Below are 25,628 nucleotides of genomic sequence, written 5' to 3' on the forward strand. Positions count from 1 at the left end.
TCAAATCTGACTAATTAATGCAAACCAAGTAACTTCACCATTACTAGCCACTGGGGGTTTGCCTTGGTTCACGCTCAGCTTATTTCTCACTTGGAGATGCCACACACAGGCTTGTCCCAGACCTGCAGTCCCTTGTCCTTCTACCATTCAAAGATAAATTATTCTACATCCCAAGATATTCTCCTGCCTCAGACTCCTCAGCTCTAAGGTGTTCCTAGCTCTCTGCCCTGCTGCTTCCTTAGTTGCCATAAATCTGCAGCTTTTCTTTGTGCCCTTTTCTCTGGGGAAATACCTGGGAAAGATGCTCTTCTCTTCTGGGCTGTGCTATTGATATCCTGCACACAGCTTCTGTCTTCTCTGTATATACCCCTGACCAGCAAGCTCCTTGAGGAAGTGGGAAATGCTGCAACAAAATACCTTGGAGCTTTTTTTATTTGCTTCAGTGACCAAATTGAAAAAAGGGGTTAAATTGAAATAGAAGTTCTGGGGTTTGGTCCAGTGCCTGTGTTAGAGGCTTGCACATGGACATGTGTGTTTGTGAGTAATAGAATACCTTTCTGAGAAATTATTCTGAGACTGACCTAAAAGATCTCAGCTTAAGGCATTCATCTTCTAATTGACATTTTACCTTCACCTAAGATTTAGAAAAGCCATCTTCTAATGTGATCTCTCCTCTTAGAAAAACTAGACCAATGCTGCTAAGTTCATCATAACCAATGTTTTTGGGTATTCATCATGTCCAATTCATCATAACATTTTTTCACTGCCACACCTTGTGGCCTGTTCATACTGGGTCCTGCTTGAGACAATGTCCTTAATAAGGTTAATAATAAGGCTTAAACTGAAGAAGCTCTGTGAGGGTGGCATCCAGCATATTCCACTGTTCTGGGCGTGTGGGATTTACCCTGCTGAGTCACAGTCTGTGTAGTGGGGCTCCATAATCAACTCCTGCGTGCTTCCCTTCCTCTTTCAGCAATAACTCCAGTAATACAAAGCAGATCTATAAGCCAGTATCCTGCTGGGGTCCACAAGGAGCCTGGAACAATAGCCCTGACCGTCTCATCCCATTCAGAGCCCTTCTTTCTGCAGTACTGTGGTTATGCAAATTAATATTTTCCCAGGACACCAAAATCTCAATGCTTTTGACATGGAATTAACTGTTTTGCAGAAGAAGATGCTGCTTTACTCGAATAACTATAGTCTAGCTTTTAAATTACCTGCAAACTACCAGGTAATTTAAGAGCTAGACAATGACAAAAGTTTGGTGCCTCCTTGCTCCTTGGCAAGCCAGGATGATGTAGATCCTTGACCTTAATTCCCCAGAAAATCAGACTTGGATTAGAATTCCTACCTTTTGCACTAGTGACAGGAAAATGAGGTTTTCAAGCTTGGTAGATCCCAGTTGCTACATAGTTGGCCTATACCAGGAGCAGTGTTGTCATGCCAATAGCTTAGTTCTGTTCAGAAAAAAGCCCAGAGGTGATAAGGACAAATGCAGTTTCAAGTGTGTTGTAGGTCTCAGATCAATCAGTAGCAATTTCAGTTATTTCTTCCCATGGATTTTCTTATCCCCCACAATCAACAAATGCACACACCAAGAAATTAGTTAGAGAAAAAATAAAAATTAAACTGTACATTTGTTTATGTTTTTTCCCCTCAGGAAATTTGCTCAAACAATCCCTCGTCCTTTCTCTGTCCGGTACAATCCCTACACACAGAGGATTGAAGTCCTGGACAATGCAAAGCAGCTGAAGAACTTAGCTGACACGATCAACAGTAAGGAACTGCACATTTGTTACCTTGAATTCCTCAAAACTTGGTCAGAAATAGGAAGCACAAGGCAGATTCCATCTGGTTGCGTTTTATGCTCTGAGCCTATCCAAGATAAGGCAGCACATATCTCCTTTCTCATGAAAAAATTAATTCTAGCCAAGCTCTAACAAGCATTTCCACTTGACTGTAACTTGCTAAATGTGAAAAACCCAGATTTGGGGGAGCTGCTAGGAAATGGCAGATGGCCTTGAGGTGGATCCTGGCTGTTTTCAGTAAGGAAGAGAAGGAGAAGCCTGGCTTTGATCACATTTTCCCCCTCACATTGGCTAGCCTGCTGAGACCCAGCTCCTCTGGTGCTGTGAGCCAGCCTTCTGTGGCTGATGAAGGCAAAGGGATGACTCTGCAGACTCAGCTCTAGTAAAACCTGAATAAACATGTCCAGTTCAACACTTCTGTGCTCACCTTGTTCTGTAAGAGAACAGCTATAAAGGGAAAAAAACACGCAGGAGTGTTAGAATGGGCTGGTTCTGGATTTAACTGCTCTGATTATTTCCTTTGCAGGTGAGATTGGGATCCTTTGCAATGCCCTCCAGAAGATCAAATGAAGATTTGCTGTAGCTTGCTTGTGACTAGAAGCTGCCATTCTTGATCTAGCCTCAGTCTATTATCTTCCAGTGAACTGCATCAATAATTATGTTATATATCTTAATTATTAGAGATTAGCAGAGAAACAGACATCTATGGGTGACCCTCAACTCTTCTGGCCTTCAGACACCAATCCATTTTTTTTTTCACTAGTGTATTAAAAAATTACGTTACTCCTGGGAACCTGGGGGAAGTCTGCATATGTTTTGTGCCAAAGGTTAGCAGAAGGAGATCTTCACCATGCAGAGCATAATCTGCTGCATCTGTGAGGTCTGGGACCAGGGATGGGGTGTCAGTGATGACCAGAGTGATCCACCTTGCCTTCTCTCACAGTCACTCTCCACTCAGTGCCTCCCAGTTGTCCAAGGTTCCCATGGATCTGGAACTCTACACCTTCCAGGGTATGCAGGGAGATCTGTCAGGGTACAAGGGGAGATTTCTCTTAACAGGCAAACTCACAGTGCATGGCTGATGTGTGAAGGCTTGAAGGCTACATGTTTTGTGTGTGTCCTTCCCTGAGAGGTGTCTCTTAACTTTCTGGTCTCACAGCCTAGAAGGTGGGTACCAGCACCTGGAAATGGAGAGGAAGTGCCTTTTATAATGCAGCCTGGAGCCTTCCAACTCCTAACCCACTGTGTCCATGGCTAGAGTCCCCACAAAGCCATGGAAGGCCTGGGTCAGCTTTACCCCAGTCTAATTGCCTTCAAACCCAAACATGTTATCTTTCAAGACAAGTCCTAAATAATGACACCTTTTTGTATCTCCACTGCCCATCTGAGCTTTAATCTCCTTTTTTTCTTTTGGTGAAAGCAGTTTTAATTGTCCTGGAGTGTATCTCAACTGTGCCAGCAAATGGAACCAAAGGTGGCTCCAGTTTAACTCAACAGCTGAGCGTGGAGAGAGAAGAGTTTTGCTGTTCAGGAAGCTCTTTCTGTATTTATCCAATAAATTTCACTCAATCAGCATTAAGTGCCCTCTTGGACTGGTCCACACTGTATAATTCTTGTAGCTCCCTGGTTGGAGGAGGGAACTCATCATTGGAACATTGGAGCAGAATGGAGCAAGGCAAAGCTGAACTGCATTTCCAGCTTGAAGCAATTGTGCATCATGACACTAACATGGCTCAGGGGTCACATTTCTGTCAGAAGATTGAAAGATGGAGAGGGATTTGAAAGCCCACGAGTCTCATACCTGTGATAGTACTAATTTTGCATTTATAGTTTGAAAATCAATATGGCTTTCATGTAAGCATCATCCTTTAGGAAGATAGAAAATACAGTTATTTTCATTATGTATATGGTAGGTAATAACATTAATTTAAGGACACCAGCTGGAATCCTTTTCAATAGACATATATTTATGCAAAATGGTATAATTTTGGTGCTTTGAAGTAACCTTTTTTATCTCAGTATCTTTTTATTCCTTTTTTCCTCATCACAATGTCTCTCTAGATCTTTCAATCCCACTTGACATGTATTTTCAGTGTGAAAGTAGCCCATATTTTTCTCTCTTAATATAATAGGACCCATGAGGTAACTGTATACTACAAAGAGGCAATTTCATCCCAAGGGGAAAGTCTTTCAAACTAATCCTCAGACAGCTTTCCAAGCTCCTCTGCTTCTGGCTTGAATGACAGCAGCAGTAGTTCTATAGTGATATTGAGAGCTCAGGATTCATGTTCTTCTTTTAAGTACAAGTGGAATAGTTAGAGAATATTGATGTCACATGTCTGATTCGCTGTGCCTTAATACAGGTTTAAATGAGCAATAGCTCCAGCCAAAGCATCATAGCATGGCTGCTCAGCAAGAGATGAGCAAAAATTAAATGTTCAGCATTTTAAAAGCAGAGGAAATGTATGGAAAGTAGATTTTCTTGTAGAACAAATAATCTTGTACCTAAGTACTTTAAATACTACAAATAAATCACATTTTAAATAGTACTCCTTAGTGGGTGACTTCTTATTTCCATGCCTAAAGAAAGTTCCAGCTGTGTAGGAAATGCTTTTTGCATTATCAGACTGGTGTAAATCCTCCTTGTATGGTAAGCATCCAAATCAACCAGAATTAAATACTCAGGTAGGAGGTAATGCCCATCTGAGGTGCTCCCCAGAGCAGGAAAAGGCTCTCCTGGGCTGGTTGACAGTCACTCATCCAGCCAAGATTATGGGATTTCCTGATGTGTGCCATTACTTAGAAATGCACAACCAAGCCAAGATTCCTCTACATTTGCATACTCCAAAGTCTTTGGTACTACTCTGACTAATCTACCCCAAGCTAATCTTTTAGGTAACCTTCCTCACTTCTATCCCACTGTGATCACATTTCTTGGTGTCCTCATCCCCAGCTCAGTTCCAGGTGCATAAAGAAGCTTTTTGTGAGGCCCTTTCCTTCACAGTGACCTCGGCCCAGGTCAATGGCTGTGATGGAGGGACACCAGTCTGCACTGGGGGACTCCTCTGGGTACCTTAAGATGCCTACATCTGACAGCAGTCTTGGAAAAGGGACATTTTAGTCCGCAAAAAATGCAGAAATTGTTGAAAAAGGGATTAAGCACAGGAGCAGCCCACAGGAATGCATTGTTTTTAAAACTCCCTCTGCTACTTCAGACTATGCTGGCTGCTCTCAAAGACATTTTGATGTCCAGATGTAACCACCTAAATTAACCTAAATGAACTAAAAATATTAATGCTGCATCCATCTCAAATGACTGGCCCTCTGCTCATACAGGATAAAGATACCTGAAATGGTATGAGATAAAAAAAAGGGCAGATTGTTTGTGGTGATCAGATGTGGCCTTCTCCTGGACCAAACCTTGCCACCACTGCTGCAAAGGGAGGCCAGAGGGGTGGCAAGGTTTGGTACAGGAGAAGGTCCAGATCTCTGGACCTGCGGGATGACCTTCACAGGGGCTCTGCCACACTGTAACTTGAGGTGTGAAGATATGGGCGCTCATATCCCGAAATAATTCTTTTCATGTCAAGTGTAATGGAAGGGAAGATGTGTCTGCCCTGTCAGAAACCGAGCTAAATCCCCCTGGAACTTTGAAGTAACCTTTTTTATCTCAGTATCTTTTTATACCTGCCATTCAAAAGAAAGATGTGACCCTGGTCTTTTTGAGAGCCTATTTCACTGGAGATAAAATGGTGACAGAAACAGGTTCCAAGGGAGGAATGTAGCCTGGGGGCAGCACTCTGCTCTTGGAGGGGTAGGATAGAACAGGTTCAGATTCTGTGGGAAGGAAAAGCTCAGAAACAGGCAATGGATTCTGACTCTGGTTGGAGTCTCTCTGGCACTCTCAGATCTGTGTCTGTGCAGAGGAGACAACACAGAATGGGCTGTGATTTGGGAAAAAAGCCCATTGGTTCACTGGGGATGCAGAAAACACAGAGAGAGTCTCAGTGAGGTGAGACAGAGTGGGGATGAAGGACAGTCCCAGGCTCTGTGCAGGTCAGTCCAGACCGGGAGATGTAAATGGACCTCAGGCTAATCGATTGCCTCTCCACAAAGGAAGCCCTATCCAGGGCTGAACATCTTGCAGACACCTTCAAACAGAGAAGGAGGACTGCACTTTGAAGTCCCCAGGGGAGGAGGGCCATCTTGGCTCTTGCGCACATCCTACGCAGGCGGCTTCCCTTGATGTGCCTGGCACGGCCACCATAAATGTCCCTACACCCAGCAGCCAGCCCGTGTCCCTGCTCCTGGCACCTGTGAGCTCACCACACACTGACACACTGCTTCTGCAGTCCCACCAATTCCCCTGGCCATTGCCCCCACGCCCCCAGGCAGTTTCCACTCAGTATCTGGCTGCTGCAATCCACTCCCCTATCTCCCAATGAAGACTGATCTGGTGGGGATGTCAGGCCCAAAAGAAGAGGCCAGCAAGGAGAAGGAGATGTGTGGCATACAGTCACTGGACAGCCAAGGCAGCCTGGACTCCAACAGGGAGGATGACAGAGCATCTCTCATCCTGACCCTCACACTCTACAACGTGAGGAAGACTGAGCTCTCCAAGGCAGCCAAAGTCTTTGAGGTACAGACCTCAATATTCCCTTCTTTGCTGAGCCTCTCTTCTGTCTCTACTGCCTTCATGTCTCACATCTCTCCCCCTCTCACCCTTCTCCTGCTCCTGCCTGCCTTACACCTCATTCTGCCTTCCCCCTTTCCCCCATCCTGGTTTTGTCCCAGCTGCTCAGAGAGGGGATCTGGTCTCACGGAGGAGAGGGAGAGGGCTCTGGAGGGGGGAGCACCTGGGCACAGTCTTTTAGAAGAGTCACCATTTCACGCAAGGACTGTTTAGAGCAGATACCAATCAGCTGTTTCTTGCTAGCAGTTGTGGTGGCCAGCCTTTCAAGCACTCAGACTGTGGGGATGTTAGAAGCCAGTGAATTTTCTCTGCATATTTGGCAGGAGATACAAAGGCTATGAGAGCTGTGAACCACACGGGCATTATGTAGTCTGGACACTTGAACTACCCCTACCAGGTGCTCACTCTTATCTGGGAAAATGAATAACTCCAAATAAAAGTATTGTGCCTGTTACTTATTTCTCACCATTATTTTATGATTATGGTGCTATTATGCATCAATAGATCTGCTTTCATTCTGGCAGGGCTTTAAGTTACCCTGCCACTCATTTGCTATTTCTGCACAGATGAAATTCTACAGTCAACAGTATCTCATCTTTCATCACTTTCTTTCTCTCCCCAGTGCTATAGTGTTTAATCTTTAGCTCTGTCTGTATTTTAGCTCTTTGTAAACCAGATGTTATTGGACTTCATTGCCTAACATGTTCTTCTAGTTAATCCCTCTTTTAGTCACCTTTTAAAGACGTTGTAGAAATGTATGTAGACTTACCTGGATTTTCAGTCTTTGGAGAAGCTTCATCATACCAACACTTGGCTCTTGCAGATGTTTGAAACTCAAATCTATCACTTTGAAACCCGGCGAGCCAGAGAGCCCAAGAACTCTGTGGACGACCTTGACATTTTTGTTGAATGTGAAGCTCACAGTGCTGATGTTGGTATCCTTGTCACCTCCTTAAAGAGAGTAGCAAAGGACGTGAAAACCAGCCGAGAAGACAAAGGTAAGAAATGTATGCATCTCCTAGTGCATTTATTTTAGAGTAACTTTTTTTAGTTTTAGCTTCAGCTTCATAATAGTAATTCAATTTGTCTGGAAAGCCAGTGAGTGTGCATTCATTATTTGTCTCTGCGTGGCTGCTTTCCATTGCCATTGGTGCAGAAAGGGAGGCACTTCATCACAGCCAGTGGAACTGAGGTGAGAAATGCTCCAGCAAAGAGGGAGATGGGAAGGACAGAACAGCAGAACAAAAAGCTGAGGAGAAGCTAGAAACTCCTCAATGACGGGAAGATTTTGTGCTGAAAGCTGTGCAGAGAACTGATCCCTTCAAGACAAACACAGAGGCAGAGGGGTATTTTTCCTGTTTGCAGGCAGGAATGGGTGAATACAGCCCTTGGAGACCTTTGGTACAATCCTGAGGATGGCAGATGAGGAGGCTGAGGGTGCAGCTCACAGACTGAGCTCTCTGGATGCAGAATTGCCACGGGGTTCCCCTCTCTTGCCAAAGCCAGACAGATATTCCAGAGCACTTTTAACTTCCACAGTACTGTTTGGGCACCTTTGGGTGTTGTTTGAAATTCTCTGTCAGGCTAACATGAGAGGCAGCCCTCGTCAAGCTGCTCTCAGGATCTGTGGGCACATGAAAAGGGCATCACTGTTATCAGGGAAACTGCAAAGCCAAAGAAGGTTTTGGAGGTGAAGAAGAATTTCCTTAGGATTTCCTTGGGATTTGAGAGGTTTCAGATGTGCCAGGACTTAGAACTACAATAAAAACTGTTAAAAGAGGGTGTGTTTATGCTTTTTTCTGTAGGCAAGATGTGTATGGGGGCACACTGGGGCAGCTGTGATCAGATATAGGTTTTGAGGGGATATGGAAATAAATGGCAGGAAAGGTGCCTTGCATGCAGAACCATTGGTACACCAGAGAGAAAGGCTCAGAAAAAAATTCTGGGTGCACATGGGGCATCTGTCAGACTGGAATTTCTTCCTATTTATCACAGAATTGGTTGTAATGCATGAAAATTACATAATTTCCCCAACATCCCTGGATATTTTTAGATTTTTACTTCTCTAAACTGGATGTTCTTAGATCTTATATAATACAGCAAAGGTTAAATTTACCATTCAATAGAGAGATTTTGATGTCATGTCCAGTATGCGATTAAGGTTTCCCCAAATGGACCTTTCTGAGCTGTAACACAGAAAGTCTGATTACAGCATCAATCTGACCTTGGAAAGCAATATCAGCTTTGTGTTTTTCCAGCAATTCTTTTTTTAAATTAATTTCTCATAAATGCTGGCATCTAAAATAAAATTATCACATTTTATTTTCATTTTAGTCACTGGAAAACCTTCCCACTTCATGAGAAAGAAGCTGCTTGGAAATACAGCTAAAGAATAATGTTGCTGGAAAAAATAATGAGCCAATAGGAAAAAAAATTTAAAAATTCTTCTTCACCTCTTTGGTCTCTAGAAATTTTATAAATATCAAGTTTTCTTTTTAAAATATTGTCTAACTTTTAAAGGTATTAAAATATAAGACTGCTTTTTAGACAAGATCCAAATATATTCTTAAATCCAGAATGCAGAAATAAATTTGTTGTCCTGTGTCAAACAAAAAACACATTTGTTCTAAAAAATATTTTTGCCTTTAAGAATTGTTTCTACTAATTAAAATTGATAGATTATCACAGCAAGTTAATTTCAGATAATTTTTCATCCAATCTGCCAGTTTGGTCAGCAAGCAAGTCAACTACTAAATGCATGACAATTATGATAACATGCAGATATGAAAATTCTTAGATATTGATGAAAAGAAAGTTTGTAATCTTCAGCACAGTTTTTATTTTTGCTCTAAAATTTATTTGATTCTCTCTCACTTAACTCTTTCTGCTCTCTCTCCAGTGCCCTGGTTCCCCAGAAAAATCCAAGATCTGAACAAGTGTCACCATCTGATCACTAAATACGACCCCAGCTTGGACCATGGTCACCCTGTAAGTTTAACATTACTGTAATTTCATTTTTAAAAGAGAAATTCTCTGTAGGGAGATTGTTGTAAGGGAAACTTCAGGAGTAAAGAAATACTCATGGAAGAAGAGGAAAAAAACACCACAGGGGCAGATAAAAGCTCATCTTCAGTGGCATTGGGGACTGCATGTGTCCCTGCAGGAATGGACCACAAAAGGGTTTTACTGTAACATATTTATGTGTGCCCTCTAAGCCATGCCCTAAGCACAAAGTCCGGGAGAGGGACATAAAAATGCACTGTAGAGTCTTGCTTTAGTGATGATAGTGAGGCAAAGTACTGGGAACAAACAAACAAACAAACAAACAATCTAACACTTATTTGTCATCAAAGTTTCCCAGCTTTAGTGCAGATGAAATGTGAGTTAGGCACAGACACAAAAGGGACCCCAAAAGGCCATTTGTCCTTTGACAAGTCAGGACACAGAAGCTTTTTATTCTGTCAAGCATCACATAGAAGCAATCCATGGAAAGCACAAAAAGAAGAGATATTTTTCACTGAGAAATGTAGTGAAGATGTAGATGTGTGTCAACAGAATCTACAAGGAAGATTTTTTCATTCCTTTCTCTATATGGCTGAATTCTATTTAGTCCCTTTCATTAACCTAAACCAGGTTTTGTTGTGAGCTATGTACAGTCCTGTGTAATATGAAATGGACCTTTCCAAGTCTGTAAGTCTATCTTCTATTTTTGAGAATCACTTATTCAACTATAATGCTCTAGGAGAGCTTCATGTCCTCCTTAACCAGGACATCTTTCATTTCCCTTATTTGTTTCTGGTACAAACAGTCCAAGTGTTTGTAATTTTCCTGAGCTAGCTCTTAGGCTGTTTCTCATTAGACAAATGAACACACATAGGGAATTCTTTGAACTGGACTAAGCTCCCCTCATCCTTTGCCAAATAGAAGGTATGAGCACTGAAGAGGTTGAGAGAAAGCAGCAGTGGTGCTGAGTTAATGAAGTATTGAGTGGGGATAAATCTAAATTGCAGAATGTAGTGCAATTTAGAAATACCTAACAAGTTGAAAACAAGTTACCTCAGGCACTGAGCATCACTTGTCTGTGGCAGGAGAGGGTGCAGTGTGGGCTGATTTACCAGGGCTCAAAAATGGAGAGGCTGGAGGAAAGCACAAAAGAAGCTGATGCACAGGGAGCTCAGATTTTGCAAACACATTTCCTACCAAATGGACAGTTTGGGTTGTTTCTCTCCACACCTTCAGTTTGTTCTTTGCTGGCCCAAACAATCAAACTGGCATCACTGTGACACCAATTTCTGGGCTACCCTGTCAGTGGCTGCCCAGAGGGTGGGTACAGGGACAAAGCTGGGATGTCACAGCATCAGTGTGAGTCTGGCCCAACAGCTTTTCCTGTGTTTTGCATGGGCTTGTTACAGCCACCGACAAGCACCTGAATGAACACATTACCCACAACACATGACAAAATAAACATGCTCTCAGGATCCAGCCCTTCCCTCAGGTTCATGCATACAGCACTCATTAACAGCAGGGTTGCTGATATTATTGCTACACTAAAAATTTTGTGAATAAACCTAAGGGACAAATTTGGCTTGCAGTACACAAAGTGGTTCCAGTAAATGCTGAATATTTTAGAATAATAAATATTTGTACAGTGATGCTGATCAATGCTGTTTTATGAGTTATATTAGCACACAGTCCCTGATTTCAGTTTTAATTCCTAGTATGAATGATGTAAAATTAAAAGGAATGTGATTCCATGTCTGTGTGCATATACAATATCTGGCAAAGACTGCCTGAAGTTTTAATTTTAGTAAACACAGAAGGAGCAGAAAGAAAATGCTGGTATTCTGTAGGTAAACTTCCCCCTTAAACAGATATCACTGAGTCTGTCCTTATCACAACACAATAAAAAAATGGGCAGGAGGATTGTGTGGGGATCCTGCACTTCCCACAGACCCAGTGGTGGTTCTGATGGTTTCTACTTATGCCCACAGATCTCTCATGATGTAAAACTTTTTTTCCTGATTTTTTTCTAACCCAGGGATACTCTGACCTGGAGTACAGCAAGCGGAGAGCATTCTTTGCTGACCTGGCCTTTAATTACAGAGAGTAAGTACAAAGGGAAAGTGCAATGGCCCACACTGTGAGACTGCATGTCCAAGACATGTCAGATATGTCATATTTTGTCCATGGATCAGTGGGGCCACTGATTGATGTTGTTTGAGACAACAAAATTCAGCCACAAAAGCTTTCACTCCCTATGGAATAGACTTTAGTGATGACACAGCAAATACATTTTAAGACAAAAATCTTAAGATTGCATTCACATTCGCCAGTCCAGTGCTTGATTTTTTTTTAGCAGAAGTGATTGCAATATTATTTATTTCAATTTTCAAGTTCCTTTTAGGACTCAGTCCTGAGCTGAGGCTGATGTTTTTCAAGGAAATTTGAGGAACGATATTTACGAACATATTTTTGATGGTGGAAAGTGATTTGCTATTTTTGTTATTTGCTTTTTTAAATGTCTCTGTCTATGCACACTAATAACATGAAATGCTCTCAGTTCTCATGCAAGTGATGGAAAATGTTTCTACCTTTATGTCAGCAGAACTACACTGCTTTCTGATGGGGTTAATCAAAGGTATAAGTACACGGATTATACCATGGATTTTCAGCCTCATGGTGTTCAAGAACTGGTGGAGGCAAAAAAACCCCTTGGAAACGGAACTTGAAATCTTAAAACATGTCATATTTCTTCTCTTCATTACAGAGGAGACCCTTTACCCCACATTGAGTACACAGCACAGGAAACAGCAACTTGGTGAGTTTGGTACTTATGGTCCAACTGCTGGGCCATTCCACAGCAGTCCCAGGAAAGACTGGCAATGTGACACAGCTAAAACCTTTCTAATATGTTCTTCATCCACCCCTCATTTTACTCTTTGGTTAAATGTCATCTTTTGGTCATTTGTTTTGCAGAAAGCCATTCTCAGGGCTGGCCTTAACTATTCACTTTCTAGAGCAAAAGGCATTTTCCTGACTGTCTCCCTGCCTGCAGATCCCAGCAGGATATCAGGAGCCAGAAAACCTCTGGACCCTATAGAATAACTTCTTCTGACAGACCTCTAATTCACCATAGCTATGGTGCTGGCAGAAATATCACATTTTCAAACTCATTATCAGGAGAAAATGCCCACTCACAGCACAGAGATTCACTCAAAGGACATGGCTAATTCAATGTTCACAGGACAGAGGAGCCTTGCTTGTTCTCCTTCAAGTATTCCTTGCTTTTAACATGAATATGTAACATTTTCTAAACTGAAGGTAGAGGAAATTTTGAAATACCTTTCTAATACACATTATTTACGCTATAAAAGGGCCTTAGATAACATATAAATATTGTATGAAATTATAGTAAGTTACTGGTACAAGGGTGCAGCATTTCTTCACTGGGGCTTTGTTGCTCCTGAAGGTCTGCCTCTCCAAAAAAAAAGACAAACCAAACCAAACCAAACCAAACCAAAAAAAAAAAAAAACCAAAAAACCAAAAAAACCCAAAAAACAACAACAAAAAAACCAACCAAACAAAATACCCCACCAAAAATCCACAACCAAAAAAAACACCAAAAACCCACAAACAATGAATTAAACAAAATTAAGCTTTTTTTTTTTAAACATTACGTGAAATATGTGGCAGATCTAAAAGGGAGCAGAGCTCTCATTTCAAATCCCTGTGTTTCTACTTTTTTGCCACTAACTTTAAGATATATCAGTAAGCAGCAGTAATTCCACATTTGTATAATACTACAAAGCATTAATATGTCCAAAAGTCTCAAGGAAGAGCAGAGTCCTGGGATTGTGCAAGGTGCCACATAGGAGAGAGTCTTTGTTCAGAAATTTAAATGGAAAGAAGAACTAAAGGTGGGGGAAAGGAGGAATGAAGACCACATTTTCTAACTGTGCACCTGAAAACCCTGTAACTTGAGTAATTTGCCCTAAAATCATATGCAAAGTTTATTCCAATGCCAGGACTTGAATCCATAGAGCTAGATGTCTCATGCCAGAACCTCTCTGGCATCCCACCTCTTTCGATACTTTATTTTAAGTAAAATCTACTTTGCCACAGAAAGCCACAAGCACATAAAACCCTTGCATCCAGCTCATCCAGGAGGACGTGCTTTATTAAGCTCAAGTAGGTTTTTATAGCATCTTTCAATAGTCAAAGATTGATGGTCAGTGTCATGCTCATGATTTCTACCACCAGCCAACAATCTTGGCATGGGATGGCGTGCGGGAATGTCGTATTTAAGAAAATTTAATTTTGTGTTCCTTCCTGTTTTTCTCTTTTACTGCCAACCTTCGTCATTCCAGCTCTTCTCCACCTCAAATTAGACCCATTGTGGCAACAGAATAGACTTTTAAAGGAGTGTCTGCCCATTTCCTTAAACAGCAACCCAGGTTGACTTGTTATGTGAAGCTGTTCCCAAAATTAGCCTTCCCAATGGTTATCACAGCCCCCCGAGGCTGTGCCCTGAGGTCAGCTGCATTACAGCACAGCTTAACTGGGCTGAGCAATTGCAGGGGAAATTTGTAGCACAAACTAAACTAAATTCCCTTGGTGTCACTCTGAGGAGCTGCTGGACGCCTTCAGTTTGCAGCCACGTGGTATAAAAATGAAAACCAAGGCAGTGAAGAAATACGACTGTCAGAAAACAGGGGGCACAGATGATCGGGGCTTTTGTTTTCAAAGCAACTTCTTGGAAGGCCCTGAAACTAAGCAGTCAGAGATGCCATATGGGCAAAAGCTGTGTAAGAAAAATGGAGAATTCAGGAGAAAATTATGGGGATGCACCTGCCACATGTTCATAATGAAGCTGAATATTGCCACTTTTTTTTTTTTTTTTTAATAAGGAAACTTATGTAAAATTATGTTATTATCTTTAAAGTCTTTCAAGCATCTGGCTCCATCTTTTGTTAGGATGCTGCTTTCTAGAGTGTTTCATAAAGTTTGCTTCCAGCAGTTCTTTCATACCTGCTCCTCTCTTGGTTTTGGAGAGTTTGCTTGGATTACTGTCTTAGAGGAGCACTGAGCTTTGGGTAATCCATCCCTGGGACTGCCTGAATTTCTGTGGTAGCCAATGTTTGGGCACCCAGAGCAGAATGACACTTTGATAAAGGAGACCAGATGTGCACAAGTGTAAACAAGGCTGCTCTCTCTGGGCTCCAGCCTGGGCATGAACCCTGTGCTGGTTCAAATCCCACGCAACCCCACGAAGCCAGGAGCATTCCATGAGGAAATAAGCCAGGGCAACACTTGAACTCCAGTCCTCCTCATTTTTTCCTAATTCCTCCATGGAAATGGCCCAGTCTCCTGTGGCTTTTGCAATAGTGACAGCAGCCACTGTTTCCCTCTGTTCTTTCAACATTTTTTCCTCCTAAGGTTTTCCTCCCCCGCTTCATTCTGGTTCATTATTGCTGCCACACTGTGTAAGACATTTGTACAAATAAAGAGCCATTACCAGGGACTGGCTATCACCTCCATAGCAACAACAGCATCACAAAAAGGAGAATAATCATAATAATAATAATGGTTTTAAAAAAAAATTACAAAACCAATGAAAGGTCATTTCCCATACCCAGCATTTCCAAGAATGATCTCAATTTTCATAAAACAATGTTTATAAAGTTGTTGAGACCCTAGGGCCATGTCTGAACAAAAATAACCATTTCTATAAGGTTCTTTGCCATCCTATTACTACTTGCTTATTTTGCAACAGCTAAATATATTCCAAACCACAACTCTAAATCCAAGTACCATCAAGCTTGTGAGAAGCTTAAAGCCTGTGCCCAAATCAGGTTAGATGTATTATTTTCAGCTTGTCTCTTTTTGTATAGTGGGATAAATACTTCAAGAAGCTGGCATATATTTCAAATATATATCCTGTGCCAGGCATTTGGAACTGCAAAAATACAAACCTCTTCACCTGTGCAGATATTACACTTCAGTATCAGAAAAGATGCTTTTCCCAGAGGCTTTTAAGAGGCAAATCGAGGCTTCAGGGTGGAAAAGGAGGGACCAGCATGCCAAGTTGTACCCAAACACAGAAAGGAGGGGAACACCTGATTCATCCCTTTCCTAAAATGAGTGACAGGACATCCCACATTCAGGTCTCTTCCTGGGATTTCCCTGGTTCAGCTCTCTTCCTGGGATTTCCAACACACTCAGCAAGAAGATGCCTAATCAAGAAACACTTCTGCATCATTATCAGAGTTCTGTAATATTAAAGGACACCTTCTGAAGGAAAGGTGAAACAAAAAGCCCTTATAGTTTGCTACTTCCAACCAGGACCAGCTTTCAAGCAACCAGCTGTCCCAAGCTCACATTTTTAGACCATGACCCCCATGCCAGGGCTTTACCTCTCTCTGTGGATGGCACAGGTAAGTATGGCTCTATTGAGGTGTCTCACTCTGTCCAGTTTTGATTTTCAGGAGAGAAGTCTACAGGAAGCTGAGGAGCCTTTACCCCACCCATGCCTGCACCCAGTACCTGGATGCTTTCCAGCAGCTGGAGAAGCACTGTGGCTACAGAGAGGACAACATCCCTCAGCTTCAGGACGTCTCCAGATTTTTAAAAGGTCAGTCATTACAAACCATGGTTTATTCTGGGGTTCCCTGCAGGTATTTGTGCACCACAAACCATTTCCTAGGAGACAAGCTGGTAAGCAGAGCTGATGAGCTCCAGCACAGGGCACTCATTCCAGGCACATGGAATGAAACCCAGCTGGAGGTTTGTGTGTGTTCTGGGAGTGGCAGCAGCTGGGGTGGCACTACCCAGCTAATCCCTGTACCAGCAGCACTGCAGTCACAGCAGACACTGCTCAGCACTGTGGGAATCCACAACATCAGAGGGTTTTGGGAGAGCTGCAGAAGGCAGGCCTCAGAGACAGCAGAGCTGTGATTAGAGCTAAGCAGCAGCCATGAGATAGGTTAGCAGAAAAATTATTTAAAAAGTAGAAAAAACAAGGACAAATAGAACAATATTCTGTGTATTAATGCTTGTCTAGAATAACTCCGTAAGCTACAGAAAAGTTTATCTAGCAAGATATTAGGAAGTTTGAAGCTTAATAATGGAGCTCCGTGCATTGTGTTTTAAGGCTTACAAGTAGGTATTGTATTTGAAATAAGAAAGCATTGTTTTAACCAAAGGTACCTGTGCTTATAGTGGCTGGATGGAACTACTCTTAATATGCTTTTGCTTTGTGTGATTGGTCAAAAAACTTATAAAGTAAGTTGTAACATTAAGTTCTTAGTCTGCTGCCTGGGATGTGAGCTGATGGCATCTTCCCATTGTCATAACCATGTAATGAGACTGCTGATGGAAAATAAAACAGCTCAAGGCACGTTCCACAGCAGCCCCACCCCATTTGTGATTTGTACACAGACCCCTGGCCAGAGATAAACACGACTTCTACACTGCCTTTTTGTGGGTTTGCCTCTGTTTGATGCTCCTATAGCCATGCTGATAGCAAGACCCAAACACAAGCACAGGTACCTACCTCTCAAGCACGCTTTGTTCCTGATCCAGCAGGCAGGATGCGGATGTGTGCTGGAGGAGATGATTTCCAGGAGATCCTGCTGGTCAATCAGCGGCTGCCTTGGAACAACTCTGCTTCCTTCTGCCTCTGTGGCACCACTTGTCACACCAAACCCTTTGGTGGCTGACAGGAGAGCACAAAGGCAGTGGTGCTGGTCCATAAAGGCATGAAGAGGTCATCTTAGAAAAAGGACACACAAGTTTGCCAGGCTGACTAGCAAGGAGCAGAAGAGCAAGGGGGCCTGCATTGTGAGGCCACAGGCTGCATGGATTCCCAAGGGCAGGTGCTTTGTGTAAACCACCTGATTATCAAGAATTGCTAATGAAAGTTGATCTTTAAAGTCTCCTCCTCCGTGAAAAGGTGTGACAGAGAGAGGTCAGCTTATCACCATGATGAAATACACAACAAAAAACATGGCTTAGCTTTAAATAAATTGTACTTAAATACTCAGAAAATCAAGTGTCCTGCTCCATATAAGAGTAGGGGGTACCCCTTAGCTTAAATAAGCTTTCTTTGTCTGAAGAGTTTTCTAAGACTTTGGCATTTCTCATGAAGATTCAGCTGTTTGATGACAAGGTTTTTATTGCATGTTTAGTGTGAGGGAAGGGAGGGTTGCCATGTTGCCATGTGAAAAGCATCTTCCATGAACACCCTTGCACCCAGCTGTAGGAACTTTTCTGTGTAGGCATTATGTATTTTCCCATGTATTCTCACTCCTATTCAAGTACACATCTTACTTCCCTCTTATAAGAACTGGGCTCATAAATATTTTTTCTCTTGAAGTAGTTGATCTCCTTTAATTTACACAATAGCTGACAGCAGGGAGCTCCAGGAATTATGCTTCTGACTTGATTGCCACAGATATTCATATCCTTTAAGTGTATCAGGTGATTTCAAAGTGGGAGAATTTAGGATAGTGTGAGGCTATGCTGCCATAATCCTATTTGCATTGCTCTTGTTAGTTGACAGGATTTGATTGCCTGGAGTCTGCTTACTTCCTTTACAGGCTCTGGTTCTAAACATTCCCTGTGTCATAAACAAAACAAGACAAGCTAAACAGCAACTCTGAAAAGCATGCCAATAATGTTTGAAAAGATGTTCTCAGTGATTTTCAACTCATTTGCAATAAACATAAAGTGTCTACTATGAGCTAATTGTATGAACTACTTGGGAATGAGTATCAAGCATTCCAGAGAGATTTTATTCCATCCTGAAATGGACAGCTAAGGAAAATGTAGAGCTATTCATAGTTCTTGAGACCACTGGTCCTACCCTCATTAAACTGTAGATTAAAACTGGATTACTTTAGCCTACAGGTTATGCATGAATGAAACAAATTTTTTTCATAAGAGCTGTGTTAACAGCTAGACACCATTAAGAGTGAGGAAAATGTTTTAGTCCCGTTATGTGAGGCTTTGAATGGGTATCTTGGCTCTCTTTCTTCTGACAAGGTTATTTCACTATGCAGAATACTTTTCAGAATATCATGAATATTGACATTATTGCAAGGCCCAAACTCGGTCTGAGTCAGAAGCATCTGCAAGGTCTAAAATATGACCAAAAGTTCAAGCATGTTGTTAAGGGCATTGACTGAACACCTCCTAACTGCTGTCAGGTTTGGGGCATTGATCAGTTCTCTAGGGAGCTTATTCCAGTGTTTGACCACCCTCTCAGAAAATAAATGCTTCTGAATGTCCATTCTGAACCTCCCCTTGTACAACTTTGAAAATAATAAACCATGGGAGGCAGAGAGAGACAGAGAGAGGGAGATAACCTGGAAAGAAAGTGATCATGTTAAAACCTGCCCACATAGCCAGATAAACTTCCATCTTCTCTTTAATTTAGCATTATCTGTGAACATAAGAAAGCAACTCCTTTTGATTTGGTATGAGATCTGTCTGTTATTACCTATTAGTGAGGCTGGCTTGAAGAGAAAAGGTCTGTATACTTCATAAATATTTCACAATTACTTAAAGGGAATTAAGTAGTTAACAGTGTGATCACTTACACATGGCAAGCATTTTCCTAAAGGGTTAACTGGATGAACCTAGGCACATCTTTCTTTCTAGGAAAGATGTTTGGATTTAGGCAGTCATTGTGCTCCACAGCTGGAAGAAATTACAGCCAGTGAACTCAAGCAAGCTCGCACTACAATGCACAGGCTGCCTGTATACACCAGATTTTGGGCCAAGAATTAAGAATTAAGCCTTGCAGATCACTTTAGGTCAACTGCTCGAGACCTTCTCTGCACTTTGATTTCCCAGATCCTTGGGCAGCAGGTCCAACCAGCCACAGCCCCAGTTCTCTGCTGAGTGCAGGTTTTGTTGTGCAGTCATGAACCAGGAGTTCACGTTTTGCAGATATTACCTTCAGCAGATAAATTTTTCCTGGGGCTTTTCAAGGCAACTGGCCAAGTCTGTTCCATCAGCAGACTGTCTGATTCACTGGCCTCTGTTTAAAAGGACATCTCAGGGAACACAAGCTGTGATTTTCATTTTCCCTCCTTCTCCTCCAACATGGATGCTAAAACTATATAAATTTCCCTAGGCTCTTTCAGAGTCTTTCGAAAATTGAGTTACTAAGGTATTGGTTTTCATATAATATATTTTTCATCTAATGTAATTTTCACTCAGAATTCAGCCCAAAGATTACCAGATTCTGAAATTTTCACATTCCTCTGGATTGGACCAGCAAATCGACAAAGGTACATACATAATCCCCACAAGTTTATTATTTTTTTTAATTGTTCCTTTTTGAGGCAGTTCTGTACTAATTTACCTTTAAATTCAGTGGAGCAATACAGATATCTGTGGCAAATGCCCACCACCTAGTCTGTCACAATGTCAGGAAGAAGCACTTGCTGTCCTCTATTTCTTCATACATTTTGTCATTTCTTTGAATTTTTTGCTTTTTTTTTCTCTGGGTGTTTTGTTTTGTTTTGTAATGGGAGAAGTACTAATAGCCTGACAGAGTAAGACAAGAAATTCTGGAAGAAACATGAAAAAACAAACCAAAACAAATCTCATAAATGGATTGGTTTCTGGGTGGGATTTTTTTGTTTGTTTTAAAAAGGAAAAAAAAGAGGTTATAGGCTTCATGACACAATAGAATATGGAAGAAGAATTGAGAATAAAGCCATTTCTGATTTTTTTTAAAATGCAGTTTTATGCTTTAAAGAAGACGAGATGTCATTTACGGGAGCTGAGAATGAAACACAGATTTTGAATATAGGACTTCAAAAAGATTATCATTGGCTCACTTTGAAAGCGGTGATTTTCAATCTTCTTAGCTTTGCAGACCACCAGCATGTTTCACATGGACATGCAGAGTGTGTGTTCTGTTGGCCACCAGACTGGTTATTTTTTTGGTTATCTCTCACAGTAATGCAGGGTGCTCTGGGGTAACACTGGATGTACAAGCTGAAACCACAGTGCAAAAGTGTTGCATCCTTCTGTGTCCTGTTCTGTGGACATGTGCAAAGCAAAACACCTATAATCACATCACTGGGAGGCTGTGCAGCAGGTTCTAGACAAAAATAATGGTAAAAAAAAAAAAGCCAAGAAAGAAAAAAAAGAAAAAACACCAGTGTTGGAATTTTAGGCTCTTCCTTGTTCCAAGGTCAAGGGGAGTAATACTAGGAAATGTTGTTTTTGAAGTCTCAGTCTGAAGTTTATTATCCTTATCTATTACAAACTCATGAGGTGTGAGTTCTCCCTAACAAGTTGAGAAAGTGCCCTAAAATGGTGTTTCTTAAAGGCTATTTAAGTCCTAATTACCCAATAAACAGTTGACATCTATATTATTTATGCTTCTAATCTGATTATGATCACCCAAAACTCGCAATGTGGACGTCTTTAATCTAATTAGAGAAAATCATCCAAATCTGTGAAAAAAGGAAGATGAAGGTGAAGAACAATTTGCCTCCATTCTAAACCCTCCACCTTGCTTCATATTTATTTCTATATTCTAAAACCCTAAACTCTAAGTTCTCCACCCTGTGCTATTACACACTTCTAGCCAGCTACACACCTGTAATCTCAGTGCCATTAATCAATTTTGGAAGCCTTCTCCAAACAGCCTCAGGTCGAATGCAGTGTTCTCTTGTGGGTCTGTCCCTTTCAGCACAGAAAGTTTAAAATTCCCAGCATCCAGGGTTCCAACACACCAGGTGCAGGTCCTGTTCTCTGGTTGATTTTAAGGACCATGTGAGACCTCAGATGCACCCCTGTGGTGTGGAACGTAGAGAACTGTGTGTATTTGTGCAAAAATGTGCATTGGGGTGGGCAGTGCTCTCACATCTCGTGACTCTGCTGTGTGACTGCCCACAGGATGGATGGACAGGTGATTCCATGTTGCAGGAACTGCTCTTATACCAGTTCATGCAACAGGGGCACATCAGTCATGATAAGCCAAGGTGTGCCCGCTATGCATGGTGGAGGGAACTATTCCAACAGAGCAGGAAGGATCCCTGAAACTGCTTAGCTAAAGTAAACCTGCTGTGTGGTTAACCCTAGAAACAGCTGAATTTGGTGTCCCTTCCCTTTGCAGAGAGGACAGGTTTCCAGCTGAGGCCAGCTGCAGGACAGCTGTCTGCCCGCGACTTCCTCGCCAGCCTGGCGTTCCGTGTCTTTCAGTGCACACAGTACACAAGGCATTTCTCCTCTCCCATGCATTCCCCAGAACCGTAAGTCTGATGGCCTGACATAATTCCATCCTTCTGAGTGTGTTGGGGATCATTCTCTTGGGACTGGCTCTGGAGCTCCATCCAGTAGTCTGCAGAATAAAACAATTTGAGAAACTGGTAGCTGGAGAGCTGGAAGGGGAAGTCATGCATGAGAGGGTGTGGTGCTCTGTCTCTTTTGCAAAGCTGTCTGGAGAAGGAAAAGACTAAAGAATATCTGGTTTAATCTTTTCATCCTGCCTTCAGTTACCATCTGCTGGGGTTTGATTTCCTGCTGTGAAACTCTCCCAGTAAGTGCTGGCCAGACAGCAGCAATTACATTTCATGAGAAATTACAAGTTCACACAGACGCTTTTGTTGTACGCTGGGACAAAACAGGGACCTTCCAAAGATGTTGTGACACAGAAGGTTAGTGCCCATGCCATCCCAAGGAGACAATAGACAGGGGGCAGGAGGGAATGCTCTGATCCTTGCAGAGCCAGGCCAGGTGTGGAGGCAGCACTGTGGAGCAGCACTCACACCAGCTCCCTTTGGGGTCTGCTGGCTAAAGTTCCTCCCAGGGAGTTCATGAAGGGCAGGAAAGGAAGCCTTTAACAAACAACAAGGTCACTTCTTTTCCAGAGACTGCTGCCACGAGTTGTTGGGTCATGTTCCCATGCTGGCTAACAAGGAGTTTGCCCAGTTCTCACAGGTAAGAACATTTTCTGCTGACCCTTTAACAGCAGTTCTGGATAGCAGGCCAGAGCACCTTAAATACATGCAGCTCACCATGCAGTGCAGTGCTAAGAGTGGATTGTGCCTGAGCCATGACCTCCAGGCATGGTGGGCTGGAAGCCACCTGGGAGATGCTTCCTCCAAGGGAGTGGTGTCACTGCTCCCTACAGACCCGGTGTGAAAGGAAGGGCAGGCAGAGCTTGTGGGGCTTCTCTGTGGGAGGGCTGTGTCAGTCTGGGTGTCTCTGTGGGGCTGGAGGCTGAGCCCTCCTCCCCTGGCTGCCTGTGCTCCACCACATGAACCTACACAGCTGCGCCTCCGAGCTGGGCCTGTCCCTGGATGTACATTCTTGTCTCACAAGAAACTTTAATTGTGGCCATCACCATGCCATTCATCAGAGTTGTTTTTCCCTTTACAACTCACCAGATTCTCACAGCATTGCTCACACTGGTGAGGAGGCTCCAAAAAGCAAACAGAGCTTCTTTGTACAATAAGGGGCTATTGAGTATGAACAATCAGTGTCAGACCCAACTGAACTCGATGACCTCTCATAATTAAAGACTTCAGAACTTTGAGTGTTCCTCAAAACCATAGCAGAGGAGGAGAAGACATCTCATTGTTCAGGCTTATCAATCAGTGGCCAGTGGGGAAACTGGGGATAAGATCAGAGGGGTAACATGATGTAGGTCCCAGCATGACCTAGGTCCCTGAAGAAATATCTTTAAAACAAACTCAGTTCACTGCATATGATGTGGTTTCCAGTTGTATCAACTTAAATACATGCCAGTTACCATTTTGATCCTAAATATTGGTTATTAACAGAATCAAAAGTGTAGTACCTTAAGCACCCTAGTCATCTATAATTTATTCTGGAAGAAACCTATTCAGTTCAGTTCAATACTGGAACTTCAGACACATTAAAAATAAAATACTACAGCAATTTCAAAGCTTTCAATTTTCTTCTTTTCCTATCCATAGCACAGACTATACAACATCAGATCACATTCAGTGAATTTTCACATTTCACTTATTTGTCCCCACAAAGTATTTTCACCATTGAAATTCACCCCATGAAAATTCTTTTTTGCCCCATTCAATATGAGACAATGAATGGTGAGAATACCCTTATTTTGTTTGTTTGTTGCATGATATGGCTCCTGGGATAGCAAAAAAAAGAGACATCTAGAGTTTCCTATTGTGAGAATAACATTTAACAGGGAGCGCAGATGAAAGTAAACAGAATCATCCCTGCACAGATCTGGCCTGCTCATAAGGGCTGTCAGACAGAGTGAGGGACAGAAAGGTAATGGCAAAGACAAAACCCACCTTTGCTGCCCTTCCTTCTCATGCCTCCCTGTAAATTTTTGCCTGCTGTAGATAGCCCAGCATTAAGACAAGAGATGGTTAATTTTACACACAGTACACTGAGGATTAATCACTCATCTAATGTGGCTCCCAGTGGTATGTAGCTGGGGGCCAGGGAGAGGTAGGCATCCTGGAAGCCATGGAAGGTCATTTTGGGTGACAAAAACAATGACTAGTTCATGCTATTCATGCTAGAAAGGATGGGGCCCTCCCCCTTCCCCTCTTCTCTCCCTTGGGCTGAATAATCACACTGGTGTAACTCTGTCTGCTTGCTTGCTTGCTTTAGGATATTGGACTGGCTTCTCTTGGATCATCTGAAGAGGAGATTGAGAAACTGGCCACAGTAAGTACAGATGGCAGTTTAATATCAGAGGCAAACCCCAAACGATTCCCTGCATATCCCTTGCTGTGCAGGGAAGGCTTTTTGTGCCTCAGATTGACTGCAGAAATGGGAGCATCAGCAAGATTGTCCCCTCTCCTCCACAGGTTAGGAAGGTGCTGGAGCAGGGACCGGAGTCCCTCTAGGGGAGCCCAGAATGGTGTGATTCCACCTGAGGAAATGCTTGCATTTCTTGGTTTTATAAGAATATATTTCTTAAGCTAAGGTTTTATAAGTTCAGATACAGGATGGTCCCAACTCACATTCCAGACACAGGATGGTCCCAACTCATATTCCAGACTCACCTAAAACATTAGATATCCAGTGTGATACCTGTATTTTCTCCTACACAAGATGCAGAGAACCATCACAATTTGGTTCACCTCACATTCATTAACCCCACCAAATAGGTGAGCACTTAAAAGCAATTTGGGAGCAGGTACTGCCATTCAGTTCTGAGTCACTGGGCTCCCTACAACCATCAAAAGTATTTGCACAGCCTCTTACTGCCATCTTAACTTGTTCTGAAAGTTGTCTGGAGGCCAGGTGATCTTTTTTGTGATAATGGCACCCAATTACCAGTTCTGGTGGTTTTTTCAGAGACTTACCCTCACCTCATTTAGTACAGGTAGGGAATGAGAGGGGAATGTCACTCCTGAAGTTCCTCACCCACTAAGGAAGGAGGTGGCAGCTCACCCAAAATCCATCTGCACATATCCATCCTTGGGTTAGGAATAAGTAAAACCACCATTATTTCTGAAGATTGCAACAAGTGCTGAATCCTTTGTGACTTCATCCAGGTCCTGGACTGGTGATGTGAGGAGACAGTGACAGTCCACATTTCCTCTTCCACTACCTGGGTCTAGAGAGGCTAGAGAGGGATTAAGATCCATGCTTTTGCTAGGGTTAAAAAATGCCAACCCATGCTTTTGCCAGGGTTAAAAAATGCCAGAGAACTTGCATCATTCGCCAAGAGTTGGTGAGACTGGGTTAAGACCTGTGGTTTATAAAGCATTCCTCTGCAAGCACCTCCTGATCCTGAACTGAACAGGCCTAGACAAGGATAAGGTTAAGATCAGAAGGATAAAGGGTCTCATGGCTGAAAGTTTCCTAGCATTATCTATGGTTTGGGGAGGTAGAACAAGGGTACCTTTTTAAAGGGCTCCCTGCAGTTCAGGGTCTGTGAGAATACAATTTTGTAAGTGCCATTCAAGTATTCTGAACAGTAAACCTATTCTGGATTAACATCCCAATAGCCAAATGTTTAAAATTTCTATACCTAATCTAGGCTTACTCTTTGAGCTCCTTTTCTAAAAAGGGAAGATAGAGGAGAACCTGAAGTGTATTCATTACCCTGACATGAAATCTAACATGAATTCTAAGATTTTCTCTCGAA

General features: G+C 42.4%; 2 protein-coding genes across 2 annotated transcripts in view; both read left to right on the forward strand.

Moving 5' to 3' along the window:
* The window catches only part of PAH (phenylalanine hydroxylase), a 34,023-nt gene extending 31,581 nt beyond the window's left edge, over nt 1-2,442 (forward strand). Inside the window, exons 12-13 of the mRNA XM_054282020.1 lie at nt 1,661-1,776; nt 2,335-2,442. Coding sequence (XP_054137995.1) covers nt 1,661-1,776; nt 2,335-2,378 — 160 coding nt within the window. The 3' untranslated portion in view covers nt 2,379-2,442. The remainder of the gene's footprint in view (nt 1-1,660; nt 1,777-2,334) is intronic.
* A 3,807-nt stretch (nt 2,443-6,249) lies between these two features.
* LOC128940410 (tyrosine 3-monooxygenase-like) overlaps nt 6,250-25,628 on the forward strand; it is a 28,033-nt gene continuing 8,654 nt past the window's right edge. Inside the window, exons 1-9 of the mRNA XM_054281794.1 lie at nt 6,250-6,447; nt 7,325-7,499; nt 9,401-9,489; nt 11,540-11,607; nt 12,269-12,319; nt 15,988-16,133; nt 21,642-21,777; nt 22,396-22,465; nt 24,140-24,196. Of these exons, the coding sequence (XP_054137769.1) occupies nt 6,250-6,447; nt 7,325-7,499; nt 9,401-9,489; nt 11,540-11,607; nt 12,269-12,319; nt 15,988-16,133; nt 21,642-21,777; nt 22,396-22,465; nt 24,140-24,196 (990 nt within the window). The remainder of the gene's footprint in view (nt 6,448-7,324; nt 7,500-9,400; nt 9,490-11,539; nt 11,608-12,268; nt 12,320-15,987; nt 16,134-21,641; nt 21,778-22,395; nt 22,466-24,139; nt 24,197-25,628) is intronic.

Source organism: Melozone crissalis, unplaced genomic scaffold (genome assembly GCF_028551555.1).
Source record: "Melozone crissalis strain CALT ecotype California unplaced genomic scaffold, PUWL_Pcris_2 ptg000033l_1, whole genome shotgun sequence".
Taxonomy (NCBI): domain Eukaryota; kingdom Metazoa; phylum Chordata; class Aves; order Passeriformes; family Passerellidae; genus Melozone; species Melozone crissalis.